The sequence below is a fragment of the Vigna unguiculata genome, chromosome 7 (assembly GCF_037176805.1).
Source record: "Vigna unguiculata cultivar grain cowpea cultivar isolate G323 ecotype 2 chromosome 7, ASM3717680v1, whole genome shotgun sequence".
In the NCBI taxonomy this organism is placed as follows: domain Eukaryota; kingdom Viridiplantae; phylum Streptophyta; class Magnoliopsida; order Fabales; family Fabaceae; genus Vigna; species Vigna unguiculata.
In genome coordinates, this window is record NC_140798.1 from 33049418 (window position 1) to 33074794 (window position 25377).

A 25377-nucleotide genomic window follows, 5' to 3' on the forward strand; every position below is an offset into this window, starting at 1 on the left:
TATATATATATATATATATGTATATATATAATAATTAATATAAAAAGATAATTAAAATATTCTTAAATTTTAATTTTTTTAATTCATTCAATTGTAATTTTATTAAATTTTTATTATGAAGGGTATTTTAGTAAATTTTAAATTTTATCTACTATAATTTTTTTAATCTATCATATCAATCAAATCATTCACTAACTTTCATAAAATTTTTCTTCAAATCCATTCACTTTACCCTCTAAATCTACTAAAAGAAACACATATATTCATTCCTTTAAATCTACACAAATCTATCTTCGCACTCTATTCTATATCTATCTTATCATACAAACAAAGCCTTAGTTTTGTTGGTCTGCATTATTAGGCAAGGACCGCATAAACCGATGATTATTGTTTCTTTTTGCTATTCTTTGGAATTTCTATATAAACATTTTGTAGTGAAGAGCGAGTGTTTTATAAAACTAATAAATGCGAGAATGTATATTTATAGTTTGTATATGATATATAATTATATACCCCATTTTTTATAACCAAATAGAATAATTAGTTTTATGTTTTGCAAGTTACACACATAAGGTCTGCGGTTGTTAAAACCGTTTTTCTTTTTTAAATACTGAAAAGTAAAAAAGTTGTGTAATTTTATAAAACAAGAATAATATGTATTTTTTCAGAACAATAAAATCATGAGAGTATAATTTACTCTAAGATTAAACATGATTTCTATTAATAGGTGCAATCACTCATATACGTGTAACAGCCGCAATTAGCCACGAGCGATGACAACTGGGGAATGTGGAAAACTCAAACTCAAAACATGCGTATTAGATGTGATGGAACATAACATCACGTAGTGGGTGACTTTAATTGCGCTCAAGGTTAAGTATCTGTGCTTAACCCATCTATTATAAGATCTTTCAACTCTGCCAATATGTTAGTGACATGATATACCACTTTTTATAGCCACCTTACGACATGTGGATCGCATTATTGTTTCTGATCTTATATGAACGAAACCGGGGACCACAACACTACCATGACCATATAACAGAACACAGAATTCTATCTCCCCTGTTTCGTTAAGTGGTTTTATAAACACTCATATGATTAGGAAAATGACAATATGTATGCTCTTACAAATGTCAAAGTTGATGATTAGTTTGGATAGATATGATATATTTATTTATAATCATAGTTAATCGGGGTTAAATCTTTCCGATTTTGAACCCTCAAAGGAAAATCTAGTTTTTTCCAAAAAAAAAAAAATCTATTATTGTTTAGTTTCTATTCTAAAATTAGAAAAAATGATCATTCTTGCTAATCTATATTCCATAACATTAACCTTGGGAGCAGTGAGTGAGTGAGTGAGGGGATGGTCACACGTGTTCAAACAGGGACACCTCAGAACTCAGTCTCACGGTCATTCTTGTCTTCCTCAATCGACAACTCCGTTTCTACTTACTCTCATTCTCTTTGTTCCAAATTCCAACAGCCAAAAACATCAACAACAATAACATCGTCTTCATCCATTTCACCAGATATTATTTCCTCTCATTAAAGACGCAACCATGTTTCCCTCTCCACGCAACTCAATCATGTTCGTGTCTCTCACTTACTAAAAAGCACTATCGTACTCCTCCACCGAAACCATGTCGGAGAATCTCCGCGGTCCCGAAATCTCGCCCAGCACCTCCTCCGCAAGTCTCGGCGAGTTGCCCGAAATCGCCGCGATACGGCTCGGGATCGATCTCGTGTCAGCGGCCAGGCGAAATATCGCCTTCTTGAGGAGTGTGGCCGATTCGGTATGGCTTCACCACACGTCCATTATGGTGGAGGCTGTAAGAAGGTAAACTCTATGGAACAAAGTCACCTCCCTTGTTTGTTTTCGTTTAGTAAACTCATCTGACGGTGGAACGGTTTTGCAGGTATCATGATTTCTGGATGCCGTTGATTGCTGATCTCACGCTTCCGGACTCTGCTCCTCCTGTAATTCTTCCTGCGCTTGACGTCCAATGGGTTTGGTTCTGTCACACTTTAAACCCCGTGAGTTCGTTTATCGTTTGTTTTCGTGAAAATTAGAGAAAGGTAAAGTGAAGTAAATTCAGTTTGTAATGTTGTTTACCGTTTTAGGTGAGTTACAGGGAGTACTGCGAGACCAGATTCTCGAAGCTGATTGGGAGAGCGGGAATTTTCGACGAGGAGAACAGAGAGTACGCGTTGATGCGGGGAATGGAGATTTGGAGCAGCAGATACCCGTTTGAGTCGTTTGAGAACGAGGCGAGTTCGGATTCGCAGGATTCGGGTGGCGAGGTTGTTGGGGGGAGTTTGAAGGAGGGTGTGTTTAAGGAAGTTGAGAAGCAGAGGTTGTCGTTGTGCTCCATGTTCGTTGAGCCGTACAGGTCTGAGGTTGTGTACTTGATCGCCGCCAGACAGCGATACAGGGCTTTCTTGTTTATGCTGCAGAGGTTCGCGCATGAGTTTTCTTCGCGTTTCGTTCCTGCTTCGGACATCCTCTTAATGTGGCTGACCCACCAGGTGTGTTTTTCTGTTGCGTTTCGTTCTTCTCTTAAATGCTTTCACACTCAGCATCTTAAGTCTTGATTTCTCACTCGCGGATGAAGTAATCACTAGAATGAAAATGATTGATGACTCTCTCCCTCGGTTAATTTTCTCAATCCCTCTTTCTGACTTTCTGCTATGTTCTTTCGATTGTTTTGCTTTTAACGGAGTAGAGCTACCCAACAGTGTATCTTGATGATTTGAAAGCGTTAGCCGTAGAAAGTGATCTGCGGAAGGTGGTAACTCTGTCTGAAACCCCGAAGGAAAAGGACTTTGAAGAAACCAAGAAATTGTGGGATAGGGCATTCAATCAACCTTATGAGAAAGCAGGTGGGGAGCTTCCTTTCACATTGGAAGGTGTTACCTCAATCAAATCCCCTGTCTATTGGGAAGAATCAGGCACAGATGTCAATACAAAATACAGAACCATGCTTCCAAGATTTTTACTTGAGGTCAATTTCTTGCTCTCTTTCTCTGCTTCTGTTGTTGTCTTTTTTTTCAAGTACACTTGTCATAATGTTGTGTACTGGGTTGCTCTTTTTCTTTCAAGTTTTTTGTGGTAAATGACCTGAAGTAGTTTTTGTGCGGTTACTGTTAGGAAACACCATCATCAATTTTTGTGGTAGGAAAAGTATAATCCTATAGCTACGTTCTTTTGCTTGAGTTTGCCTAAACAGGAAATTTTCTTTACAGCATCACTCAGATGTTTTGATTTGTAATATTTTCATACATGTATGATGAACTTGCAAAGCTGCTGTGCAATAGAGTATATAAGGGATGGTGTTGCAACCATATATAACAAATATTTCAAACAATCCCTGAAACAGAATATCATGGACAAAAGTGACAGTATTGCACAAGAATGAAGTGCGGCTAATTTTTACAATGCAGGCCTGTGTGTTCGTGAGAATTAAGCAAAGAATAAGAACATTGCAGAAGGATATAAACCGGGATTTCCTACGCCTCCGAATAACAAGGTGTCATAGTGAGCTAAAGCTAGATAAAGCCTTCTCCAATTTCACCGATGATTCATGGAAAAAAGCTTGGCACTTTTACTGTGAATTTGGAACTAAGGGAGTTATGCTCGAGTTTCGTCGTCATGGTGGTAAATGTCTGAGAGGAAGTAGCCTGCTGGACACGGTTTCATTCGGCTGGAATGATTTACTGAGAGCAGATTCCTTAACTTTGGAAAAGGAAATTAGTCAACAGGTGAATGTTGTTACATCAATAACTCCACCAGTTCAAGCACCGTACTTGTTGAAATGTGTACCTGATCGAGTCACTGACGATTCTGGGGCAATGATATCTGATGTGATTCTGAAAATGAGTAGTTATCGTCCACAAGAAGGGCGATGGTTGTCTCGCACGGTTCTTGATCATTCAGGGAGAGTGTGTTTTGTTGTTAGAATTAGGTGAGCTTCATCAATTCTTCCAGTAATTGTTTATAGCATTTTTTACTAACTAAATGACAAATGTTTGAACTACAGGGTAGCAGGAGGATTCTGGAGAAGAGGGAGTGAAACTCCTTCAGCTGTTAAACGGGAAGATAGGATTATAGAGATACGTGAGGGCTCTTGGTCTTATGTTGCTGGTCCCATTGGTAGAGCCCCTGGTATGTTTTATGTTCATATTAGTCCAGATTCAACAGTTGTCTGAAATATTGTCGTGTTTTGTTTCAATCTAGTAATATTTTCTAGTTTTGTTTCTGTCTAGTACAGAGAAGGTGGTGGCCACTGCAACGCCAAAGGAACCTACTGAACAATGTGAAGCTGCATGGAACTTTTCAACAGGAGATGAGCTGAGAATACAATGGGAGTCATCAAAATCAGTGTCAGGTCTCACCTTTAGTTTGCTAAATCAAACCTCTCCAGAGTCATCGGTAGAGTATCAACTTCCCTTGATATTATCCTGAAAAAAAATGCAATTTTTGCTTCTTAATTTGGCTAACTCCAAGTTGCAATAATTAATTGCAGGTGCAGTTATTGAGAGGGAGGCAAATGCAATACCAAGTAAAGAAAACAAAGTCAAAGAGAAAAGGTGAAGACATGAGAATAGAGTTAAAGGAGAAAGAGACTGAGGAAGAGGAAGATGAAGATGAAGATTGTTTTGTAACAGTTATACGTTTCACAGAAGATAACCCAGATGGAAAAGCAACCGCACTTCTGAATTGGAGGCTATTGGTTGTTGAAGTATCGCCCGAAGAAGATGCAGTGGTGATGCTTCTGCTTTGCATTTCAATACTGAGAAGTGTATCAGAAATGAAGAAACAAGACTTGGGAGGGTTGTTGGTGAGAAGAAGATTAAAGGAAGCAAGGTTTGGAAGTAGAGATTGGGGTTCTGTGATACTTCATCCATCTTCATGCTCCTCATCCGTTGATTCAACTTATCTTCAACCTTGGCATTGGCATGCTGGGGTTGTGATGAAATCTGATGCAGTAGATCAGCTGAAGAGGTATCCAACATTAGGTCAGTCACCAGTGGAAGGTAGTGACAAGTTGTACAAACAAAGCATTTTAAGTTAATCCTCTCTTTAATTCTAGCAAATAATATCTATTACTATCATTGTTTCCAAAATTTTAGCTTGCTTCAAGTTCACATTTTTATTGGAATTCAAAACCCCGAGCCCCAAAAGTTTGTTGGAGGATAACAAAATTTATATAAATATTGTAAAAAAAATAAAATATAAAATGATTTGTTTGTGGCTTGTGAGTAGGTGCCTCCTTGCAAACCTTAGTTTTGTGCATGTACAAATTGTAATTTGGTTCCTATGTTATTAAAAATCTCAATTAAATCTTTCAATTTTTTAAATTATCATTGCCTAATGACACTCTTTGTACCAATTGACATAAAGAAACCACTGAAGAGCTTAATTAAATCTTTTAATAATACAGTGAATAAATTAAAAAAATATAGTACATAAATAATTGAACCTTGGTGAAAAGGCAAGGCACATGACAAATTGCAATTGTTATTTAATATGGTTATTGTGACAGTGCAGCCAAATGAAGGTGCAGCACATGTTACTTCATATACTTATTGAGATAGTGCGGTCCATTGAAGGTATTATATTTATATTTGACAAAACTGCGACTTTGAATTTTGTTGTTATATGTGTAGTAAGTATGCTAGTAAATGATTCTTAGTCTCAAAAGGTACTAAGCTTTCAAAGTTTTATCCATCTAAGAATATATTTTGTGGTGTATTCTTTTTATTTTTTTAATCAGCAGTTTTTTATTTTCTGACTAGTAATCTCAAATTAAAATTCAAAAAATAATTTTATCCTCTAAATATGAAATTTGATTAGACATTATATGTAATTAGTAAATATATAGATATCGTATCTTGATTTATTTATTATCAATATTATAAAATTAATTTTTGATATCGGTTCGGACACTAATAATAGATTATAACTGAAAGTTGAAAAGATTAATATATTATTAATTATAATTATTATAGACACAAGTTTTCAATATAACAAACAATATGTATAAAACTTTTTGTAAAATAGCGTTTTAAAAATAGGTAGACTATGTATTGTTTTTTTATTAAGACTTAACAGTTTTATTTAAACCTTAATCGTTCCTACCTAAAATAATTTAAGTATTACTTAAATACTGCTGACTCTAAGCTAAAAACTTAAGTATTATATGAAATACTACCATTTTTTAAAAATATATATATATTATTTGGAACTTAATCATTTTTAGCTAAAAATCTAAATATTGTTTGGATACAATCACTCATAACTAAAAATTCAAATATTATTTGTAATGCAGTTATTTTTGGCTAAAATTTCATGTATTGTTTGAGACGAAAATATTTAACTAAGAAGGATATTATTTGTGATACAATCACTCTTTATTAAAAGGTTTCACAAAGAGATAGTAATCTAAACTATTAAAGTTTTGCTCACTGGAGAATGACTAATGTTCCGGTCCAGGAATGATGGCCAAACCAGAACAATAATTCTCTCTCTCTCTCTCTCTCTCACTCACTCTTGAGTTCACTCCCTTTTTCCTTAATCCCTTATGTATATATTGAGTTCTTCAGTCTTTAAACTGCTATTTTAATGTCAGATCTTTAGCTAACCAACCTACTCACTTCTCCACTATTCTCTCCTGAAATCTTGCATGTGGGTGGTTATTCCTAAAATCCAGTGATATTTGCTCGTCACCTCGGCCACCTCGGCCCAAGTGCTCGTTACCTCGGCCACCTCGGCCCAAATGTTCGTCACCTCGGTCACCTCGGCTTAAATGCTCGTTACCTCGGCCACCTCGGCCCAAATGCTCGTTGTTTTATGATAAATATTTATCAAGTCGGAATCCTGATGAGCATGTTGAGGTCGGCCATTCCCTGGACGGTACAACTATAATGATAAAACACTCTTTTAGTTTGCTAGCACAAATAATATTTTTATGAAGCTTAGGGTTATTAAAGCTTTGAACAACAAATTTACAATATTTTGAAAACTCTTAACCACTTCTTTTTCTTCAACTTTGGAAGATTGCTTTACATAGAAGTTGGGAAAGAAGTCATTGAAAATAATTTTCTGTTTGTTAAGAAGCTTGACTTCAAAACTTCATCTTCAAGCCTTTTATTTGGTTTAGAATTATAAGGACTAAATTATTTTAATCTCTCTTAAAATTAATATTTTAAATGGTTCAAATGATAAAATAAAATAACTTTTATTTTTAGTCGATAACAATAAATCTTTCAATTTGTTTAAAGAAAACTAGATTAATTTAGTAAATAGAAGTAAATATTTTAAATAGTTTAAAATTGTAAGAAAAGTATTAAAAATAAATTATATTTTTCTTAGGAGTAAATTACACAAACTAAAACATAATAAATGGTGTTGACTAAATCGCATTCAATTCATTAAAAATACTTAAAGTGTTAGCACCAAATTATCTTGACTAATTTTACAGAATAAATTATCTTAATTCATATGAATAAATCATATGGACTAACTACAATATGAAATAATAATAATAATAATTTTATTATTGTAGGTTAATTATTTAATTTAATGTTTGAAAATATTTTCTATTTATTTTAGTAATTTTACTTAATTTAATTTTATGTTCACAAATCTTAATTATTATTTGTAATAAATCTTATCCGTTTGGATAATTTAAAAAAAAAAATTATATAATTTATTTATATTTCAGTCTGATTTTAAATTTAGTGAAATTTGGTTTATTTTTTTTTTACAGTATCATAATATTTAGGTTAAAATACCTTTTTGGTCCCAATTTTCGTCAAGTTTTTTCAAATAAGTCCTAATTTTGGTTTTGTGTTCAAATAGGTCCTAATTTTAGTCAATTTTGTTCAATTGGGTCCTTTTTTGTAGGGGTGGCAATGCGGGCCGGCCCGGTCCGGCCCGTTTAGGCCCACCCCGCCCCGCATACTTCTTGGCCCGCGGGCCCGCGGGCCGGCCCGTTTTTTGTTTTATTTTAATTTTTTTAATTTTTTTTTATGATAAAACTTTCAATGTTTAAAAATTGGGAAACTTTAAGAAGTTCACAAAATTAAGTAAAGACTTTGGGGAATTAGATGATAAATTGATAATTCAACATTTTTATCATATTCATACTATGACATACACAATGTATTCTTTAAATTTTAGCACATTAAAGATTACATAATACTTGTCTTTTCCAGTTATACAAGAATTTGAAACGTTAATGCAAGAGTCCATAAAAGAAGTAATTAATATACACAAGTGCAAGTTTTTTTTTTTTTAATTTTATACGGGCTTGCGGGCCGCTGGCTAGCCCGTGCGGGCTGCGAGCCTATGCGGGTCTGCGGGCTCACTACCCTGGCCCGCCCCGCGTTTTTTCTACGGGCCTGCGGACCGGGCCCGCGGGCCAGGCCCTAATTGCCATCCCTACCTTTTTGCTAACAACGTTTAAATCATTAACGGCCATGAACAGTGATTGTCACGTGTCACTTCGTGGTTTTTTTGAATTTTTTGAATTATTTTTATTTTTTTTTAATTTCTTTTTAATTTTTTTTTGAATTTTTGAATTTTTTTTAAATATACACGTGTCAACCCAGTAGTGTGCCACATGTCACTTCGTGGTTTTTTTGAATTTTATTTTGATTTTTTTTGAATTATTTTTGATTTTTTTTAAAATTTTTATAAATGTCCACGTGTTAACCCAATAGTGTGCCACATGTCAAAGTCAATGTTCTATATTCAATTTGGTCCCAATATTTGTTATTTTTGTTCAATTAGGTCCCAATTTTTGTTAACATTAATTAATTTGGTCCCTTTCCAAATTAAAACCAAATTTAATTTTTATATTAAAATTCACATTTTTTATTAAATATTTTTATATAATATATTAAAATTCACATCATTATAACTTTGATATAAAAATTAAATTTGGTCTCATCTTTGATAGGGACAAAATTGGTCAATTTTAAACAAAAATTGGGACTAAATTGAACAAAAATAACAAATATAAGGACCAAATTGAATATAGAACATTAATTTTGACACGTGACACGCTACTGGGTTGACACATGGACATTTAAAAAAAATTTTAAAAAATTCAAAAAAAAACAAAAAAAAATCATGAAGTGACATGTGGCATGCTACTGGATTGACATGTGTACATTTAAAAAAAAATTAAAAAAAATTAAAAAAAATTAAAAAAAATTAAAATTAAAAATTAAAAAAATTAAAAAAAACCACAAAGTGTCATGTGGCAGTGACTGTTCATGGCCGTTAATGATTTAAACGGTGTTAGTAAAATATGACTCAATTGAACAAAATTGAGGAAAATTGAGACCTATTTGAACACAAAACCAAAATTAGGACTTATTTGAAAAAATTTCACGAAAATTGTAACAAAAAAGGTATTTTAACCAAGAAATTAATATATCTATCAAATTTGCTGAACTATGGAGACTCACCGGCAAATGAGCCATCCACTCACTGATTTTAATTTGTTTTTCGTGTTTTGTAAGAATTTGAACACACTTATGAGAAATTTATAATAACTATATTTCGTTTTGAGTAAGCTAAAAAGATATTTTTCTAAATTTAGTAGACAATGTCAACAATTGTGTAGGGTTGATGATTTGTTAGTGATTATTGAATAAAAGATATGCGATTTTACACGTTCAATCTATTTGTGATGATATCACTTATGTAAATACCTAATAATTATTGACTTCTGTGCACGTTGGAATTTAAACATGCCTTCCACTAACTAACTCAACCCTTTCTTCCTTCGGTGAAATCAAGTTTTTAATGAGAAAACCCACTTCCCAGGTTACTTCTTTCTCACACGTCTTGCCCAATATTCCTCGTCTTATGTAGAAGCAAAAAAAATATAAAAACAGAACGTGGAAGTTGTAAAAGAATATTTGTAAATTTTTAATCAATAATTAGTTTTTTTTTTTTCATGTCTTTGAGTAGTTTCCCAATTTATTCTAAAAACCATTTTCTTAATGAAAAATAATATTATGATCTCGATATTTGACTTTCCTTCTTTATTTCTTGACATAATTTAAAGTAAATCATTTATTATAATTAGAGAAAAGACATTAATTAATCAGTAAAAAAATTAAGAATTATAGTATATTTTTTCTTTCTTATGAAAGAGTATGAGGTGGAAAAATATATTTTACGTTAACGCGTCTTTGAAAGAGTTTCTAAAACATGAAGAATATATAGACACTGACACCAGTTTTAAACTAACTTCATAATTATTTTAAAAAAAAAGAAAAAGAAAAGAGTGCCCATCGATCAGATTTTGTACCCATAAGGTTAGTTAATTTAATGCAGCTAAATATAAATGGAAAATAATTTTTTGACAAAGATGTAGTTAACAAAGTTGACAAAGTTACCAAATAAAGTAACTTTTTTATTTTTAAATGAAAGTTAAGATAATAAAATAATAAAATTTTAGGGTTTTTTTACCAAAAATAATTATTTGTCAAAAAGTTTGTCAAAAAATTTTTGTCAATGTATCATCTCCCATATACAAAAGCATAAGTCTCCACAGACATGAAGACATTGCTATGGCAACAAAAATGAAGACCTGGACCACCTTGTACACCCTTGTTTTCCTCTTCATTATCTTCCTTTCTTCCTCTCATGTTGCTTTCTCCTTCTCAGATACCACATGCAACACTACACCCTACCCTGCATTCTGCAAAACCACTCTACCACCTCAATATTTATCCACACATGACCAATTCCGTTTCCTCCTTCACCAATCCTTATCAACAACAAAAACGATTGCTGCATTGGTCTCTTCTTATCTCACAAACCACTACGCCATTCCTAGTTCAACATTGCACGCCCTTGAAGATTGCTTCAACCTTTCACAACTCAACATTGATTTCTTGTCCACTGTCCTCCAAGCCATTCAAAACAACGTCAATGGCTTTCAAGTCTACGACTTGCATACCTTGCTCAGTGCCATTTTAACCAACCAACAAACGTGCTTTAACGGTTTTAACGAGGTAACTTCCTGTCCTGTAGTTACCGGTGCCTTGTCAAGTCCCCTTTCCGATGCGATCAAACTATATACCATATCTCTGGCCCTTTTCACCCGTGGTTGGGTTAGCGATGCCACGGAAGGATCAACCACAGTTGAGACTATTACTAATAGAAAGTTACTCCAAACAAGCGTTGACAATGTGGAGGTGAGGCAAAAGGTGGTGGTGAACCCTGATGGGTCTGGTGATTTCACCACCATAAATGATGCAGTGGCGGCTGCACCTGAAAACAGCGGCACCAACAACGGGTACCATGTAATCTATGTTGTCGCGGGGATTTACAACGAGTACGTGTTTATTCCTAAGAGCAAGCAGAACCTGATGTTGGTTGGAGATGGCATCAACCGCACTGTGCTCACTGGCGATCGCAGCGTTGTCGATGGCTGGACCACTTTCCAATCTGCAACTTTTGGTAAGCTATGTTCGATTGCATATCATGTCACGTATTTTCTGCTTATGCATGAGCATTAATTTCTGCTGTCAAATTCAACATTAATACGAGTGGGTGTGTAACCATCTATAATATGGCTACTAAAATTGTCATTCATACAAATATATATATAAATACTATGTTGTTAAAAAAGGTGACAAAGTTAGACTACTGTGTCTGCTACAACTGTGTTGTGTTGTGTTTGTTTTCAGCTGTTGTTGGAAAAGGGTTTGTTGCCATGAACATAACATTTCGTAACACTGCTGGGTCCAGCAAGCATCAAGCTGTGGCTGTTAGAAACGGGGCAGACATGTCCACGTTCTATTATTGCAGTTTCGAGGGTTACCAGGACACACTGTACGTACATTCCCTAAGGCAATTCTACAAACGCTGTGACATTTATGGCACTGTGGATTTTATATTCGGCAATGCAGCAACGGTATTCCAGGATTGTAACATGTATCCGAGACTTCCTATGTTAAACCAGTTCAATGCAATCACAGCACAAGGGCGAACAGATCCAAACCAAAACACTGGCATCTCCATACAGAACTGCTGCATAATAGGAGCCAGTGAATTGGGTGATGCTACTAGCAACTATAATGGGATACAGACATATTTGGGTAGGCCTTGGAAGGAGTATTCTAGAACTGTTTACATAGAATCTTTCATGGATGGCCTAATTGATCCAAAGGGGTGGACAGAATGGTCAGGGGATTTTGCTTTGAGCACACTGTATTATGCAGAGTTTGCTAACTGGGGACCTGGTTCAAACACCAGCAATAGGGTCACTTGGGAAGGGTACCATCTCATGGATCAAAAGGATGCACTTGACTTCACGGTGCAGAAGTTTATTCAAGGTGACAAATGGCTACCCTCCACAGGAGTACCTTTCAAAGCTGGGTTACAGTAATTTTTTTTGTTCAACTTGTTTTGATTAAATTGATTGTATCAAGTGATGCCTGATGTAAATCTATCACCTTTATATATATATTGTGCATGTCAAGAATTGAAAAAATAAATAAATCAAGTGAGTTCTTAAGGAAAGTTTTGCCTTCTCTTCTTATGACCTTACTATTAGTTGAAAAATGTATGAAACACCCCGTTTGGTTTGAAAGAGGAGAGATTAAATATTTTAACCATCTTTAAAATTATAAATTAAAAGGACAGACATTTTTTTTGTATCTTTATAGCTTTAAATTAAATGAAAAGAGACACCATACCCACTTTGTTTTTCTCCCATCGATCCTCTCCTTATTCTTAGTTCACAATGTGACGACGATATTAGAAAATCATTTAATACAAAAGTTAGCATACGTTGAAACATTTATTTAATTTCCTTTTATCAGGCTAGCAACATTTTATTGTTTTTGTTTGCCCAAAGGTTAAATTGGTGCCCGCTGATTCATGAACAAATCTGCAAATGAGATGAAGGATTGAAAACAGGGCTTATGATGCTAAAATTATATTTTGAGTATAAGGTAAGAACAGAAACCTCAAATTGTTTCTATATATTGTGCGGCTTCTGAGCTTGACCAGTTTTAGAAAAGAAAGTATATTTGACTATTTTGAGCAAAACCAAGCAAGTTGTGAACCACTATTTGATCTATATACAAAGGATTTTCTATTTTGGCCACCGATCACAGAGATGCACACTCCAAAAGGATTTGACGGGAGATTGCCGCAGCCTGAGCAGGCCCTTTCTCTTCACTTCTCTGCGCGTCTCTTTCCGTTACACAACACGCGCAGGAACCAAAACATAGAAGAAAAAAAAAGCAGCGACAAGGTTTAGTTGTATTTGATTTGCGTGTAATGTTGTTATCGTTTACCTTTAGTCTTATTGTATTGCACTATTGAAGTGTTGATAGGGGGCGGTTAATTGAAAATGAACGAGGAAGATGGAGCAAGCAAGAGGAATATCGCCCTTATTTGTATTACTACCATCTTCCTTGTGGCTTTGATCATAGGCATCGCATTTAGCGTCAACGTGGAGACGGACAGTTCCCACAGTGAAAGACCACAGAAGGATCGCGTTGTTTCGTCTGTGAAAGCGGTGAGAATCCTTTGTAAACCCACAATGTACCAGAAAGAATGTGAGAAAAGTCTGATAAAAGATGCTGGGAACATCACAGACTCCAGAGAACTCATTAAAATTGCATTCAATGTAACCATGAAGAGAATAGGTAAAGGACTAAAAAAAATAGATACCATGCGCAAGAATGAGAGTGACCCCAGAACCAAGATGGCGTTTGGAACATGCACGCAACTGCTCAATCTTTCCACTGGGGAATTCAATAGGGCAATCGAGAAAATGGGCAAGTTTGATCTCAACAATCTCAACAACATCCTCACTAGTTTGAAAGTTTGGCTCAGCGGTGCAATCACGTACCAAGAAACTTGCTTGGATGGTTTCAATAACGCCACCACCCATTCAGGGAGTAAGATGAGGAGCTTGTTGACCACTTCCATGCACCTCAGCAGCAACGCCCTTGCCATCATCTCAGCACTTGCTAGCACTGTCGAAATTACGGAAGCCGGGAGTCGCAACCTTTCTGAGGGTGGCGAACATGTTTTTGGTCACGGTGAGGTTGTTCCCTCGTGGGTTGTCGATGATGATGATGATGATGGTTTTCGTAGACTCCTTCTTCAAAATCCTCATAAACTGAAGGCTAACGCGGTTGTGGCCAAAGATGGTAGCGAAAAGTTCACGACCATCGGCCAGGCATTAAAGATGGTGCCTAAGAAGAACAAAAGGCCATTCGTGATTCACATTAGGGGGGGTGTTTATCATGAGTACGTTGAAGTCCCTAAATTCATGACTCGCGTCGTGTTTGTCGGTGATGGTCCCAACAGAACACGAATCACGGGCAAGAGAAACTTCGTGGATGGAACGGTTACTTACAGAACCGCCACAGTTGGTATGCATCTTGCTAACGAAAAATAAACAAAATTAAATCTTTTTTACAACCCTTTCAAGAAATTGATCATGTTAATTAGTTTGTGTATGCATGCAGCTATTCATGGAGATTACTTTGTGGCCATCAATATAGGGTTTGAGAATTCCGCTGGTCCCCAGAAACATCAAGCAGTGGCCATAAGGGTTCAAGCAGACAGATCCATTTTCTACAAATGCTGGATAGATGGGTATGAGAACACGTTGTATGCTCTTGCAATGCGTCAGTTTTATCGGGAATGCAGGATTTCAGGCACCGTGGACTTTGTGTTTGGTGATGCAGTGGCTGTTTTTCAAAAGTGCATTTTCGTGGTGAAAAAGCCATTGAAAAACCAAGAATTGATTGTGACTTCTCAAGGTAGAAAGGAGAAGCAGCAACCGACAGGAATAGTGATACAAGGAAGCATCATTGTGGGAAATGGTAGAGTGAAGTTTGATAACAAGGCTTACCTTGCTCGTCCACAGAAGAGTTACTCGAGGACCATCTTCATGAACACTTACATGGAGGACATTATCGAACCAGAGGGGTATCTGGCACGGCAAGGACGACATGGTCCTTCAGGTATGAACACTTGTTTCTATAGTGAGTACAATAACAGTGGTCCTGGTTCAGACAAATCGAAGCGTGTAAAATGGCGTGGGATCAAGACACTGAATGCAAAATCTGCGACGGAATACTCACCACTCAATTTTTTTCATGGAGATCAATGGGTTAGAGTTACTAAGATTCCTTACTATCCTAATATCCTCCCCAAGCTCTAAACATTTTTTTAGGAAGGAGCATGTCCACAGACTAGACTCATTTAATTAAGGCTTCTATCGTTCACTTCTTTTTTTTTTTTTTTATTGGTTTCAAGTCTTTGTATATTCTGTAATGCCACATTTCTCAAACTGCAGAGAGATGATCACTTCTTCCTGTTCCTGTAGTAGTACATAGATTTAATGTAATTAAACCTTTCTTTAGGAGATTTTGTTGTTAACAAAATTTAATATATATACTTGCTATCTTTTTTATATATTTAATAAAAAAACCATTTCAACCCACATAAAGCATACAACTTAATGGAAATAACTACACCAATAACAACAAAATAGTTAATTGACAATTATTTCATAAATATAGTCTAATGTTTTTTTTCATTTTACTAATAGGATAATTTACTTCTGAAATTATAAAAACGTTTTAACTTCTTAAAAAAAATTAGTATGGACATATCATGTCATGTCATGTTAACACAAGTACATAAAGAAAAAGTTGTGTCGGTAAAGGACTTTATTAGATTTGACTTTAAGTCGTGTACATGACATAATTTTTATGTTTTCGTAAAATCAAAGAAGTTTTATTATTTTAGCATGACTTCGAGTCAAATTTAGGAAAATCATTTCAGATTGAGGTAACTTCTTCCTTACAAAGTCGTGCTAACATAACTTGTACAATTTTAAAAAGTTGCACCACTTTCATAATTTTATAAACAAATTATACCAAATTGGTAAAAACGCTCGTGTAGTCTGAAGTTCATTGAGATAGTTCAAGTATAAAATTAAAGTGTTAGATTCATGTATAGCATTAAAGCTTGATAATGAAACAAAGTTAAATAATGAAAGGATACACCTTTATCTTAAACATTTATGTTTTTCTTGCTTATATTTTTTTCATCATATTAATATATCTCATAAACTTATTATTTATATTTTCTGGACAATGATCTTCTTTATTAAAAACAACATGGCTTTAAAAAAGTAATACACTTTAATTTTATATACATTTGTTACATATCTATCTTTTTTTTTCTTGTTTGTTTATCGGGAATTTAGTTTGAATGATTTCTTACTCTTGTTAATTATTAAACATTTTTATTTGAGTTCTATTTTTAGGTTTAACAAACACTTGACTTTTTATCCTAATTGGGGTGTTGTTTATGTCTCGATATCGATGCAAAACTCTGATCTAATGTAAAAATTGTTAATTTCATGCACCAATTTCATCCACTCGATTCGATTCTTATGTGGATTTCCACAAGTATCTCACACATAACAAGTCAATGTTTTATATACTTTCCATTTTTTTGTATATTTTGGTGAAGATGGAAATGAAATGTAACAACCAAAGGATGAAGTGAAAAATATAGATGATTGAATTCAAAAGATGGACACGATGATCAATGGTAATGCGATAGAACAGTAAAAAAATAAAGCAACTTGTAGAAAAATAAATTATAAAGGAAAACAAAGAAACTTAACAAAAATCAATGAAGGCGGTGACCCAACTTACAACAATCAACGTTGATTTAGTCATTTTCATGTTCATGGCGTTTCAGAATGTATGATTTGTTCCATAATTTGTCACCCTTGTAAAATACCATCCCCAGACATTTTTACAAGATTTGAATTTAGATTTGAATAAATTATAAGTATCTATCTATCTCAAATTGCCCTTAATATTTTGAAATCCACATGACTTGAGCAATTACTATCCATTAAGTCTCCAAATCAATTGTTGTTTTGTTCTCCTCGATTTGTTTCTTTATGTTATCGATATTTCTCTTTGATACTTCTTCTGCAATCGATGTTTGGAAAGAACATAACTAAGTGACTTTCTAAAGAGTTATATGCCTCTTTTATGACATTCATTTCATAGGGTTTGGTAGTCTTTTGCTCATACTCTGGTTTACAACCACGGAGGCCTAAGAGGCTCGAGATGATGCTTGGATGACTTTTGAAAGTGATATTGTCCTTTAGTGACCCATTTGTTTAACTGTTATGCACTATGAATCCTCGTTCCTCGACCTTTATATTATTTGGCTTTCCATGGATCGATCCTAACTATCAATTGTATGCATGTAATTTACATTAGTGACCTTCAATCTATAGCAACATTTAATCTCTTAAATAATTTATTCTTATTTCTCGATGAACTTAATAATACCATCTCATGTATCTTAAAAGTTTATTATTTTTAAATTTTCTCTCAATGTCTATGTATTAAGTTTTGATAAATCTTTTTAGTGTACATCCAGCAGATCTTCACCAAAAAATTTGAAGGGGCCAAAATAATATATTCAATATTTATATATTTAATTATTGTTATTAATTTAACAAAAATATATATATAATTGAGTATTGAATTTCTACTTAGAAAAATTACGGTCTTTAAGTCGTATTTGATGTATAATCCATTTTAAATAATTTTTTCTAATTTCATCTATTTCACTTTTTTATTTATTAGATACTCTCATATTTGAGAATGTCTAATATTACAAGAATGAAATATTATTACAAAATATAAATAAAGTTTGCAAGTCAAAGCAATGGACTAAAAATCAACAACCAAAATATATCGGTGGCTCATCTTTGAAAATTACAAAATATAAATAAACAAAAGCGACATATATCGGTGATAAACAAAGTGATATTTATATATATATATATATATATATATATATATATATATATATATATATATATATATATATATATCACATGTTACCTTTTCTTAATTAATATAGTTTGTCATCTTTCAAACTTTAATCGGTGGCTCATATATATAATATAGTTTGGGATAAAGTAGTGTGTATCAAATTCAATGCATGTTGTATTATTATAATAATACCAATAAAATTATATATTTTTGGTTACGTGTAAAGGACAGGTCCGCACACAGTGTCTTTTGAAGTTTTCATACACTTTTTTTTTAAAACATGATATTGTAAAGAATCATGTACACCAGTGGCGGCTTATATTGTACACCAGTGGCGGCTTATATTGTATGGTTTGCAAACTTTATTTATATTTTGTAATAATATTTCATTCTTTCATGTAATATTACATAAAATTTCTCTTTTTAAACAATTCAATCAATTTATTTAATTAAACCAATGAATTTATCAAAAAAAAAAAATGAAATAGACTCCATCATATGAAATTTGAAATATTTTAATAAAAAAAAGTAAGAATATAAATAATAAAAAATAAAAAATAGTTTTCCAAGATAAATGGGTGGGAAGTATAAGTAAGGGAAGGAGGAGTGTATCTGCATAAGGTCAATAGAACAGAAAAGAAAGAGATAAAAGAAAAGATGGAGGAGATAGTTCACAGAACGGTGGAAGTAAATGGCATAAAGATGCATGTTGCAGAGAAGGGAGAAGGCCCGGTGGTGTTGTTCTTGCATGGCTTCCCCGAACTCTGGTACTCATGGCGCCACCAGATTCTGCATCTCAGTTCCGTCGGTTACCGTGCCGTTGCCCCTGACCTCCGAGGCTACGGTGACTCCGATGCCCCTGAGCCACTCACCGCCTACACGTGTTTCCACCTTGTCGGAGACATTGTTGCGCTCATCGACTCTCTGGGTGTGGACAAAGTGTTCCTTGTGGCACATGATTGGGGTGCCATCCTCGGTTGGTACCTCTGTCTCTTCCGACCAGACAGAGTGAAGGCCTATGTCTGTCTCAGTGTCCCGTTCCGACCCTTCCTCGGACGAAACCCCCAACAGAAAACCGTCGATATGTTTCGTGCCTTGTATGGAGAAGACTACTACATATGCAGATTTCAGGTACTTTCTCTTGTTTTAAGCTCTTGGGTATCAGCTACCAACACTGCTTCTAGAATATTTCCAATAAAATAGTATCAGAGATCTAGATCTGTTCAACAACACAAAAATGAAAGGAAAGAAGGATAAAGTAGTGTATGTGTTGATATGATGTGTGGCGCAGGAACCGGGGAAGATGGAAGCGGAGCTGGCTCGCGTTGACACTGGATATCTGATGAAGAACATACTCACGACGCGCCAAACCGGTCCACCAATTTTCCCAAAAGGGGAATATGGAACTGGATTTAATCCCCATACTCCAGAGACCCTACCCTCGTGGCTCACTCAACAGGATCTTGATTATTACGTTACCAAATTCAGCAAGTCTGGCTTCACTGGAGGCTTGAACTATTACAGAAATCTCAACCCGTGAGTTCTTGTATTCAGATGTTGTCGATCTTGTTTATTTAGAGAAAAGGAATATTCTGGGAGCTTCAAAGCTTAATGGGTTGTAAAAGTTGTGATTTTGCTGATGGTTTTGCAGAAATTGGGAGCTGACAGCACCGTGGACTGGAGTGGGAATCGTGAATGTACCGGTTAAGTTCATTACGGGTAGCGTTGACTTGGTGTACACTTCCCCGGGGATGAAGGAGTACATTCACGACGGTGGTTTCAAGAAAGATGTGGCATCTCTGGAGGAAGTGGTGGTGCAGGAAGGGGTTGGCCACTTCAACAACCAAGAAGCAGCACACGATGTGGCCAATCACATTCATGACTTCATTACCAAGTTCTGAGTCATGGTTTCTATGTCAATGCAAACCCAGTTTCAATTCTGCAAATTAAGTTTCAGTTATGCGTGTAAACTGTTAATAAAGGAAAGTTGTTGCCATGATTTCAATCAAAATTACTTCTTTTTTCCCAGAGTTATAGTCAAATCTTAAGCAAAAATACTATCACTTAGATACACATTGTGTTTACTACTCCATAATAATGTCCTACTTAATAGACTATTAATTATGTGAGTAAATGTCCACTATATAGTTTTTAGTATTGAGTATAAGTAAAGAAACTTTCAATGATACCACAAAATACTTACTAGTACACAACTCTCATGTAAAGCGGAGGTATTATTTTAGGGAATCCTGCACCATTCATTACAACATCCTATGGTTACAAGAATTCCTCTAAAGGGGAAAAAGAGAGTATTTCATTATATAACAAGAGTAAACATTTATTGATGCATAAAATTTTAGACATTTTAAAATCATTATCCAAGTGAATGGGTAATAGTTTTTTATACAACAATTACGTTTTCATATAAAATTTGTTGAGGGTATGACTAACATTAGAAAATTGTTGAGAGTATGACTAACATTAGAAAAGTTCTTAGATGCGTAAACTAAACAAGGTTAAATATGTTTTGTTGTTCTGTTGGAAATGTTTAATATAATTTACAAAATAAATAATTAAAATAAAAATTTTATTATTATTTAAGTTTTATGGACTATTGATTGTATGAGTAAATGTTATTTATAGGTAAACAGGTTTATTTTATTGATTACAAATTATTTTTGTTTAAATTATATTGATGACAATGGACTTCTATGTTTCCCTTCTTTATTTATAAATATTACCTAGGTACATAGGAAAAATACACAACAAATACATTAACTCACAAAAAGTGTTTTATGTTTTTAGTCTTCCACTCTATATTGTCTTTTAAGATATTGGTATTCATAAGGTTCAGAGATCATTCGCTGCTCTCGATCGATTTGACGAGTTATTGTATCTTAGGAGAAGAGTGCATAATATTGTGTATTGTCCTTGGAGTAGGGGCATTTCCTCTCTAAGGATAACGTTATGCGTGCCTCAATCCATGTTATTTTTACTCTTTACTTCTTTCATAGTTTTGTTCTATATTGTTACTATTATTATTATTATTATTATTATTATTATTATTATTATTATTATTATTATTATTATTATTATTATTATTATTATTTGTTTGACTTTATGAATATTTTGTTACTCATATATAGGGATGTCAACGGGACGGATAGGGTACAGGTAGTAGCTCCCTTATATCATACCCGTTGGATAAATATACACTTCGTACTCGTATGCTCTGTGCGGATATTCGTTATGCGAATACCCACATTTTTTTTAATATCCATGGATATCCACGGGTACCCGCGAGTATTTACAAAAAGAAAATTTTAATATTTAACAACAAATTTTAACTATAAATTCAAATAAAAATACAATGCATAACATTTTTAAATTTCAAACAAAATGCAAATAACCCATCTAAATAGTAGTGTTGAATGACAGTTTAAAGATAAATGAAGATTTTTTTAAAATCAATTGATAAAGAATAACCCATTCAAAATCAATGTATTACTATTTTAATCATTTTTTATTTATTTTTTAACTTAAATTAGAATATAGCAGACACGAGTGTCCACGAGTACGAATACTTTGATACCAATACTCATTCCGTTAACATGCGAGTATCAAAAATACTTGTACTCCCGTTACCCGCGAATATTCATTTTCAATGTTCATTTCTTATTCGTTGCGCACGGATGTTCGTGAGTACAATTTTTTTTTACATCCCTACCCATATATCTATCTTATTATTCTTATATACTTATTATTATTTATTTTAATATTTTCCTAACATGCTTTTAGTCCCTCAATCTTGATGCGAAATTGAAATTTGTCCATGTTCTAAATTTGAATACATTTTGATACGAAAGTAAATAAATATAATCTTTTAAATTTAATATCATTAAATTTTATGTGTAAAATAAAAATTTAATGCATTATTATCGATTGACAATAAGATGCAATTCAGTTTAGTGAAACTTAACAAAGTGGTTAAAACAATGTATCTCCGAAAGACTAAAATTGTGGAACCGGAAGACATAGATAAATATATTCATTATGATACTTAATAAAAAAGTTATTTTATCATTCTCATTACAAATATTTTATACTTTGTGAATTAAAAAACAATTATCACATCACAATCTTAATTAAAACAAATACAAAAATTAACAAATTACGGTTATACATAAAGATTATATATATATATATATATATATATATATATATATATATATATATAAAAAAACCAATTCTATCGATCTATATTTAAATGTATCTAAAAAAAATCAATGTCAACTTCCAAATTAGCAAAAAAAAGGACGACTTGTACGCTTTCGGCCGCCAGACGACTTTTACTTAATGTCGGTAGCCCACACGACTTTTATTTGGAATAAAAATAAAAAAACAAAGTTGTGTTTCAAATAAATAGACATCAAAGTAAGTGAAGTGGGTTACAATGTTGCATGAGTTACCTATTAACTATTAACATTTGCTTAATTGATAATGATATTTTATTTATTTATTTTTAACTTATCATTTTTTTTCTTTAATTATTTATTTTAATTTTTTTTATAATGTGATGTTTTGATCTAAAAATGATCAAAATTGAAGTGATAAGTTAAAATTAGATTAAAATATTATTATAATTGCCTAATTTATTTGAAAATTTGCCCCATGCCATAAAAAATCTTAGTGTACGGTACAGAAGTGTTCGTCTTCCTGCGCGGTCATTTCCAAAAAGAAAAAAGTGAGTGCCACTGCATTTAAACTTGTTTTGAATATTATTTCGACCTCTTTCCATTTGCAGTGTGAAAAGATTGCATGAAGAAAGAAAGCTTGAAGAAAGAGCAGAAGCATAGTATCAATGCTTCTTTCTAGTGTTGAAAAGGCTCTACAGGAAGAAAGATTGAACTCAACTTTTGGACCCCAAAAGAGACTTTTATCTATTGGAACACAGACTTTGGTCAAATATTTTGAACTCAAAACTGTCAAATCTCAACGCCAAAGGTTGACTAGAAAATTAATATCAAAAACACCGACATATAGAGTTCTTGAGAACGGTGGAAATTTTAAGATTCAAGCACCGCTGGACAAATTTTTAGGCTTTGAGATGGGTGAGAGAGATGAGAACGAGAATTTTAGTTTCAAAACAAACAAAAGAGAAGTAAAATATGAAGTTGGAGAGCAAGTTTGGAGTTTTCCGTGAAGGGGTTATACGTTTTTTTTTTCAGAGGCAATTTTGTCTTTATAATTACAAAAATGGGTAATTTTTTTAGAATTTACAATATTGGATAAGTTTTGCAGCTTCCACACACACGATTTTAAAAGAAAAATCATATCCTTGGATTTGTTTTTTTCTTTGGCCAGATTGTTCGCTTTGTAGCCCTGAAGGCACTAAAGTAAACGTAATCGATTATAAACGAGAATATTACAGTTTTGTAACCGATAACAAAGACAATATAAGTGATTATCAGAGAGTTTTGGATTATGAAGTCTAGACAAAAATATATGTACGGACACGAACATTCAGATACAGCAAAATTAAAAAACACATGACATTGGACACATGACACACGACATATATTTATTAAAATATATTAATTATATAAAAATTAAATTATATAAGTATAAAAGATAAAACATGTCACAAATTAAAATTAATTATGATACAATATACTATATACTTTTAAAACAATATTAAATTACTGATTATTTAATATTATGTTATAGTTTTAATTTTAATATGATTATTGTAAAAAACAATTTAAAATTTAATTTTGTTTCTTAATTAAAAGTTTAATTTATATTTTATAACTTCCATTTATCATTTAAAAAAGACATTCAAAGTATAAAATCTGTATTTTTTATGTTCATAATTTAAGAGTAAAATAAATAAAAATATAAAAATAGTCTCAATTAAAAAAACAAAACATAATAATAATTATATATTTATCCAATAAACCATATATAACTTTAAATTTGAATTAAATTTTAGGTTCAAATAAAAAAGTATGTAAAGCTTATGAAAAAATCAAATTTAATAAAATATTAAATTATTAATATAATTTTTAAAATATTTATTTTTTTTACTTTTCTATTTCTTTCTTTTCTACTCTTTCTCTTTCCCTCTTCTTTACTCCGCTGCAACCTACCAGCTTCATCTCTTTTTCTTTGCAAAAGCATAAGTAGTTCCCCCGACATGTCCACAACATCCAAAAACTGAGCCTTGAGAAATGGCCGTGTCTTCTTTACCACATCCCATTACAGGGTCGTGTTTGGGGTGTCTGGCACTGCATCGTTTAAGCTTCCGACAAGTGTTTGTGTCTGCAACATACAGGAAGCTGGGAAGCGCAACCTTCGAGATGTGTTGGAGCTTCTTAGGTTTTTGTGATCAATTACGAATTAGTTGTAATTAATTACGAGACTAATTCTTTATGAAATACTATATAACATTATAATGTAAATTGGTCATTCCAAAATGAATGCACTCAGTTAAAAGAAATTTAAATTTACAACATGTAAACTTAGAAGATATGACCATTGTATAAGATTATTGATTAATAAAAGGTAATATCAAACTGAATTGTAATACAAAGTTAAAATTAGAAAGCAATGCAATTCATTATCGAAATAGATATTGGTTCCTATGATGATCTTCAGTACAATAGTAAAAATCTTTTTTCGGTTTATCCAGAATTGGTTGATCCCATTTCGTTATGGATCTGAGTAGTTCTTGGTCGTCTGAATGCCTTACGCCACGTTTGAAGGTCTGGTATGAAATATGTACTTGTATAAGTTGACCAATAGTCTTCATTTCACAATGAATAGAATTGGATTTCATAAGCCTTATTTATCATATGGCGACTAAAAACAAAATAGATCAAATATGGAGACTAAAAAAAAAATAGATCAAATTTGTTAGCGGTAGATGAGAAAAAGAACAAAAAGTTATGATGTGATGACATGGAAAGCTATTTGCTTGAAAGTGACAACAACCACAACATCAATATTTTAATTTGACACTTATGAAATTGAATTAGGTAGATATTGGTGGGGGTTGATATCTCTTGCACCCTAAAAAGTTATCTCGACCGCGTCGATGAACATGACAAAATGTTGATTTCTGTTGATTTTGATGAAGCACAGTTATGTCGTCTAAATATTGATGGTCTGCTCTTAACATAAAGTCGACCTTCAAGCCTCGTTCAAGAAACCATGTTTTTGTCCTTTAGAAAGTTATTTTTAGTAAAGCAGAGATAGGTAATGATCAAGCTCCCTTAAGCTTTGAGTTCATGCACTTAGCTAGGTTTGTTGTCATGTAATCGTACCTTCGCCCTTCAACATCGGTGGTAGAATACTTGTGGGGTCTTTGAAGGTTAAAAACCGTATAATGTATTATATCATTTGTCACGTATGTTGCCCCGTGGCAGTAACCTTGCATAGGCCATTGAAGAGGACTTTATTTTGATGTGGGCACTATTAACTAGAAGGGAGATCAACTAG

The 25377-nt window shown here is 33.2% G+C and overlaps 4 protein-coding genes across 7 annotated transcripts; all 4 read left to right on the forward strand.

Moving 5' to 3' along the window:
- Positions 1–1305: 1305 nt before the first annotated feature.
- Positions 1306–5361, forward strand: LOC114191508 (enolase (DUF1399)). 3 transcript variants are annotated; one of them, XM_085665107.1, is made up of 8 exons: positions 1306–1840; positions 1920–2037; positions 2125–2529; positions 2727–3005; positions 3445–3965; positions 4041–4165; positions 4251–4432; positions 4527–5361. In XM_085665107.1, the coding sequence occupies exons 1-8, from the start codon at positions 1644–1646 to the stop codon at positions 5073–5075; spliced, it is 2376 nt and encodes a 791-aa protein (XP_085521233.1). In that variant the 5' UTR covers positions 1306–1643; the 3' UTR covers positions 5076–5361. The 3 variants fall into 3 exon arrangements, with proteins under 3 accessions (XP_085521233.1, XP_027936511.2, XP_085521234.1); XM_028080710.2 differs by having other exon boundaries at positions 4272–4432; XM_085665108.1 differs by lacking the exon at positions 1306–1840 and having other exon boundaries at positions 2136–2529.
- Positions 5362–10516: 5155 nt separating this feature from the next.
- On the forward strand, positions 10517–12546 carry LOC114192297 (pectinesterase-like). Its single transcript, XM_028081977.2, has 2 exons — positions 10517–11488; positions 11719–12546. Exons 1-2 carry the CDS (start codon positions 10594–10596, stop codon positions 12417–12419), a joined length of 1596 nt encoding a protein of 531 aa, XP_027937778.2. The 5' UTR covers positions 10517–10593; the 3' UTR covers positions 12420–12546.
- Positions 12547–13131: 585 nt separating this feature from the next.
- On the forward strand, positions 13132–15461 carry LOC114192778 (putative pectinesterase/pectinesterase inhibitor 28). 2 transcript variants are annotated; one of them, XM_085675844.1, is made up of 3 exons: positions 13132–13292; positions 13375–14424; positions 14521–15461. In XM_085675844.1, the coding sequence occupies exons 2-3, from the start codon at positions 13392–13394 to the stop codon at positions 15219–15221; spliced, it is 1734 nt and encodes a 577-aa protein (XP_085531970.1). In that variant the 5' UTR covers positions 13132–13292; positions 13375–13391; the 3' UTR covers positions 15222–15461. The 2 variants fall into 2 exon arrangements, with proteins under 2 accessions (XP_085531970.1, XP_085531969.1); XM_085675843.1 differs by having other exon boundaries at positions 13136–13292; positions 13366–14424; positions 14521–15460.
- A 3022-nt stretch (positions 15462–18483) lies between these two features.
- On the forward strand, positions 18484–19905 carry LOC114192378 (epoxide hydrolase 1-like). The gene is made up of 3 exons (XM_028082084.2): positions 18484–19008; positions 19169–19413; positions 19529–19905. The coding sequence occupies exons 1-3, from the start codon at positions 18535–18537 to the stop codon at positions 19776–19778; spliced, it is 969 nt and encodes a 322-aa protein (XP_027937885.2). The 5' UTR covers positions 18484–18534; the 3' UTR covers positions 19779–19905.
- The last annotated feature ends 5472 nt before the right edge of the window (positions 19906–25377 follow it).

Excerpts from the sequence above, each read along its gene's own strand:
- LOC114192297 (XM_028081977.2), top strand. The coding sequence starts at position 10,594 with ATGGCAACAAAAATGAAGACCTGGACCACCTTGTACACCCTTGTTTTC. Across the intron at positions 11,489-11,718 it reads TTTCCAATCTGCAACTTTTG|CTGTTGTTGGAAAAGGGTTT; the intron begins GTAAGCTATGTT and ends GTTTGTTTTCAG.
- LOC114191508 (XM_085665107.1), top strand. The coding sequence starts at position 1,644 with ATGTCGGAGAATCTCCGCGGTCCCGAAATCTCGCCCAGCACCTCCTCC. Across the intron at positions 2,530-2,726 it reads TAATGTGGCTGACCCACCAG|AGCTACCCAACAGTGTATCT; the intron begins GTGTGTTTTTCT and ends TTAACGGAGTAG. Across the intron at positions 3,966-4,040 it reads TGTTTTGTTGTTAGAATTAG|GGTAGCAGGAGGATTCTGGA; the intron begins GTGAGCTTCATC and ends TTTGAACTACAG.
- LOC114192378 (XM_028082084.2), top strand. The coding sequence starts at position 18,535 with ATGGAGGAGATAGTTCACAGAACGGTGGAAGTAAATGGCATAAAGATG. Across the intron at positions 19,009-19,168 it reads ACTACATATGCAGATTTCAG|GAACCGGGGAAGATGGAAGC; the intron begins GTACTTTCTCTT and ends TGTGTGGCGCAG. Across the intron at positions 19,414-19,528 it reads TATTACAGAAATCTCAACCC|AAATTGGGAGCTGACAGCAC; the intron begins GTGAGTTCTTGT and ends ATGGTTTTGCAG.
- LOC114192778 (XM_085675844.1), top strand. The coding sequence starts at position 13,392 with ATGAACGAGGAAGATGGAGCAAGCAAGAGGAATATCGCCCTTATTTGT. Across the intron at positions 14,425-14,520 it reads TTACAGAACCGCCACAGTTG|CTATTCATGGAGATTACTTT; the intron begins GTATGCATCTTG and ends GTATGCATGCAG.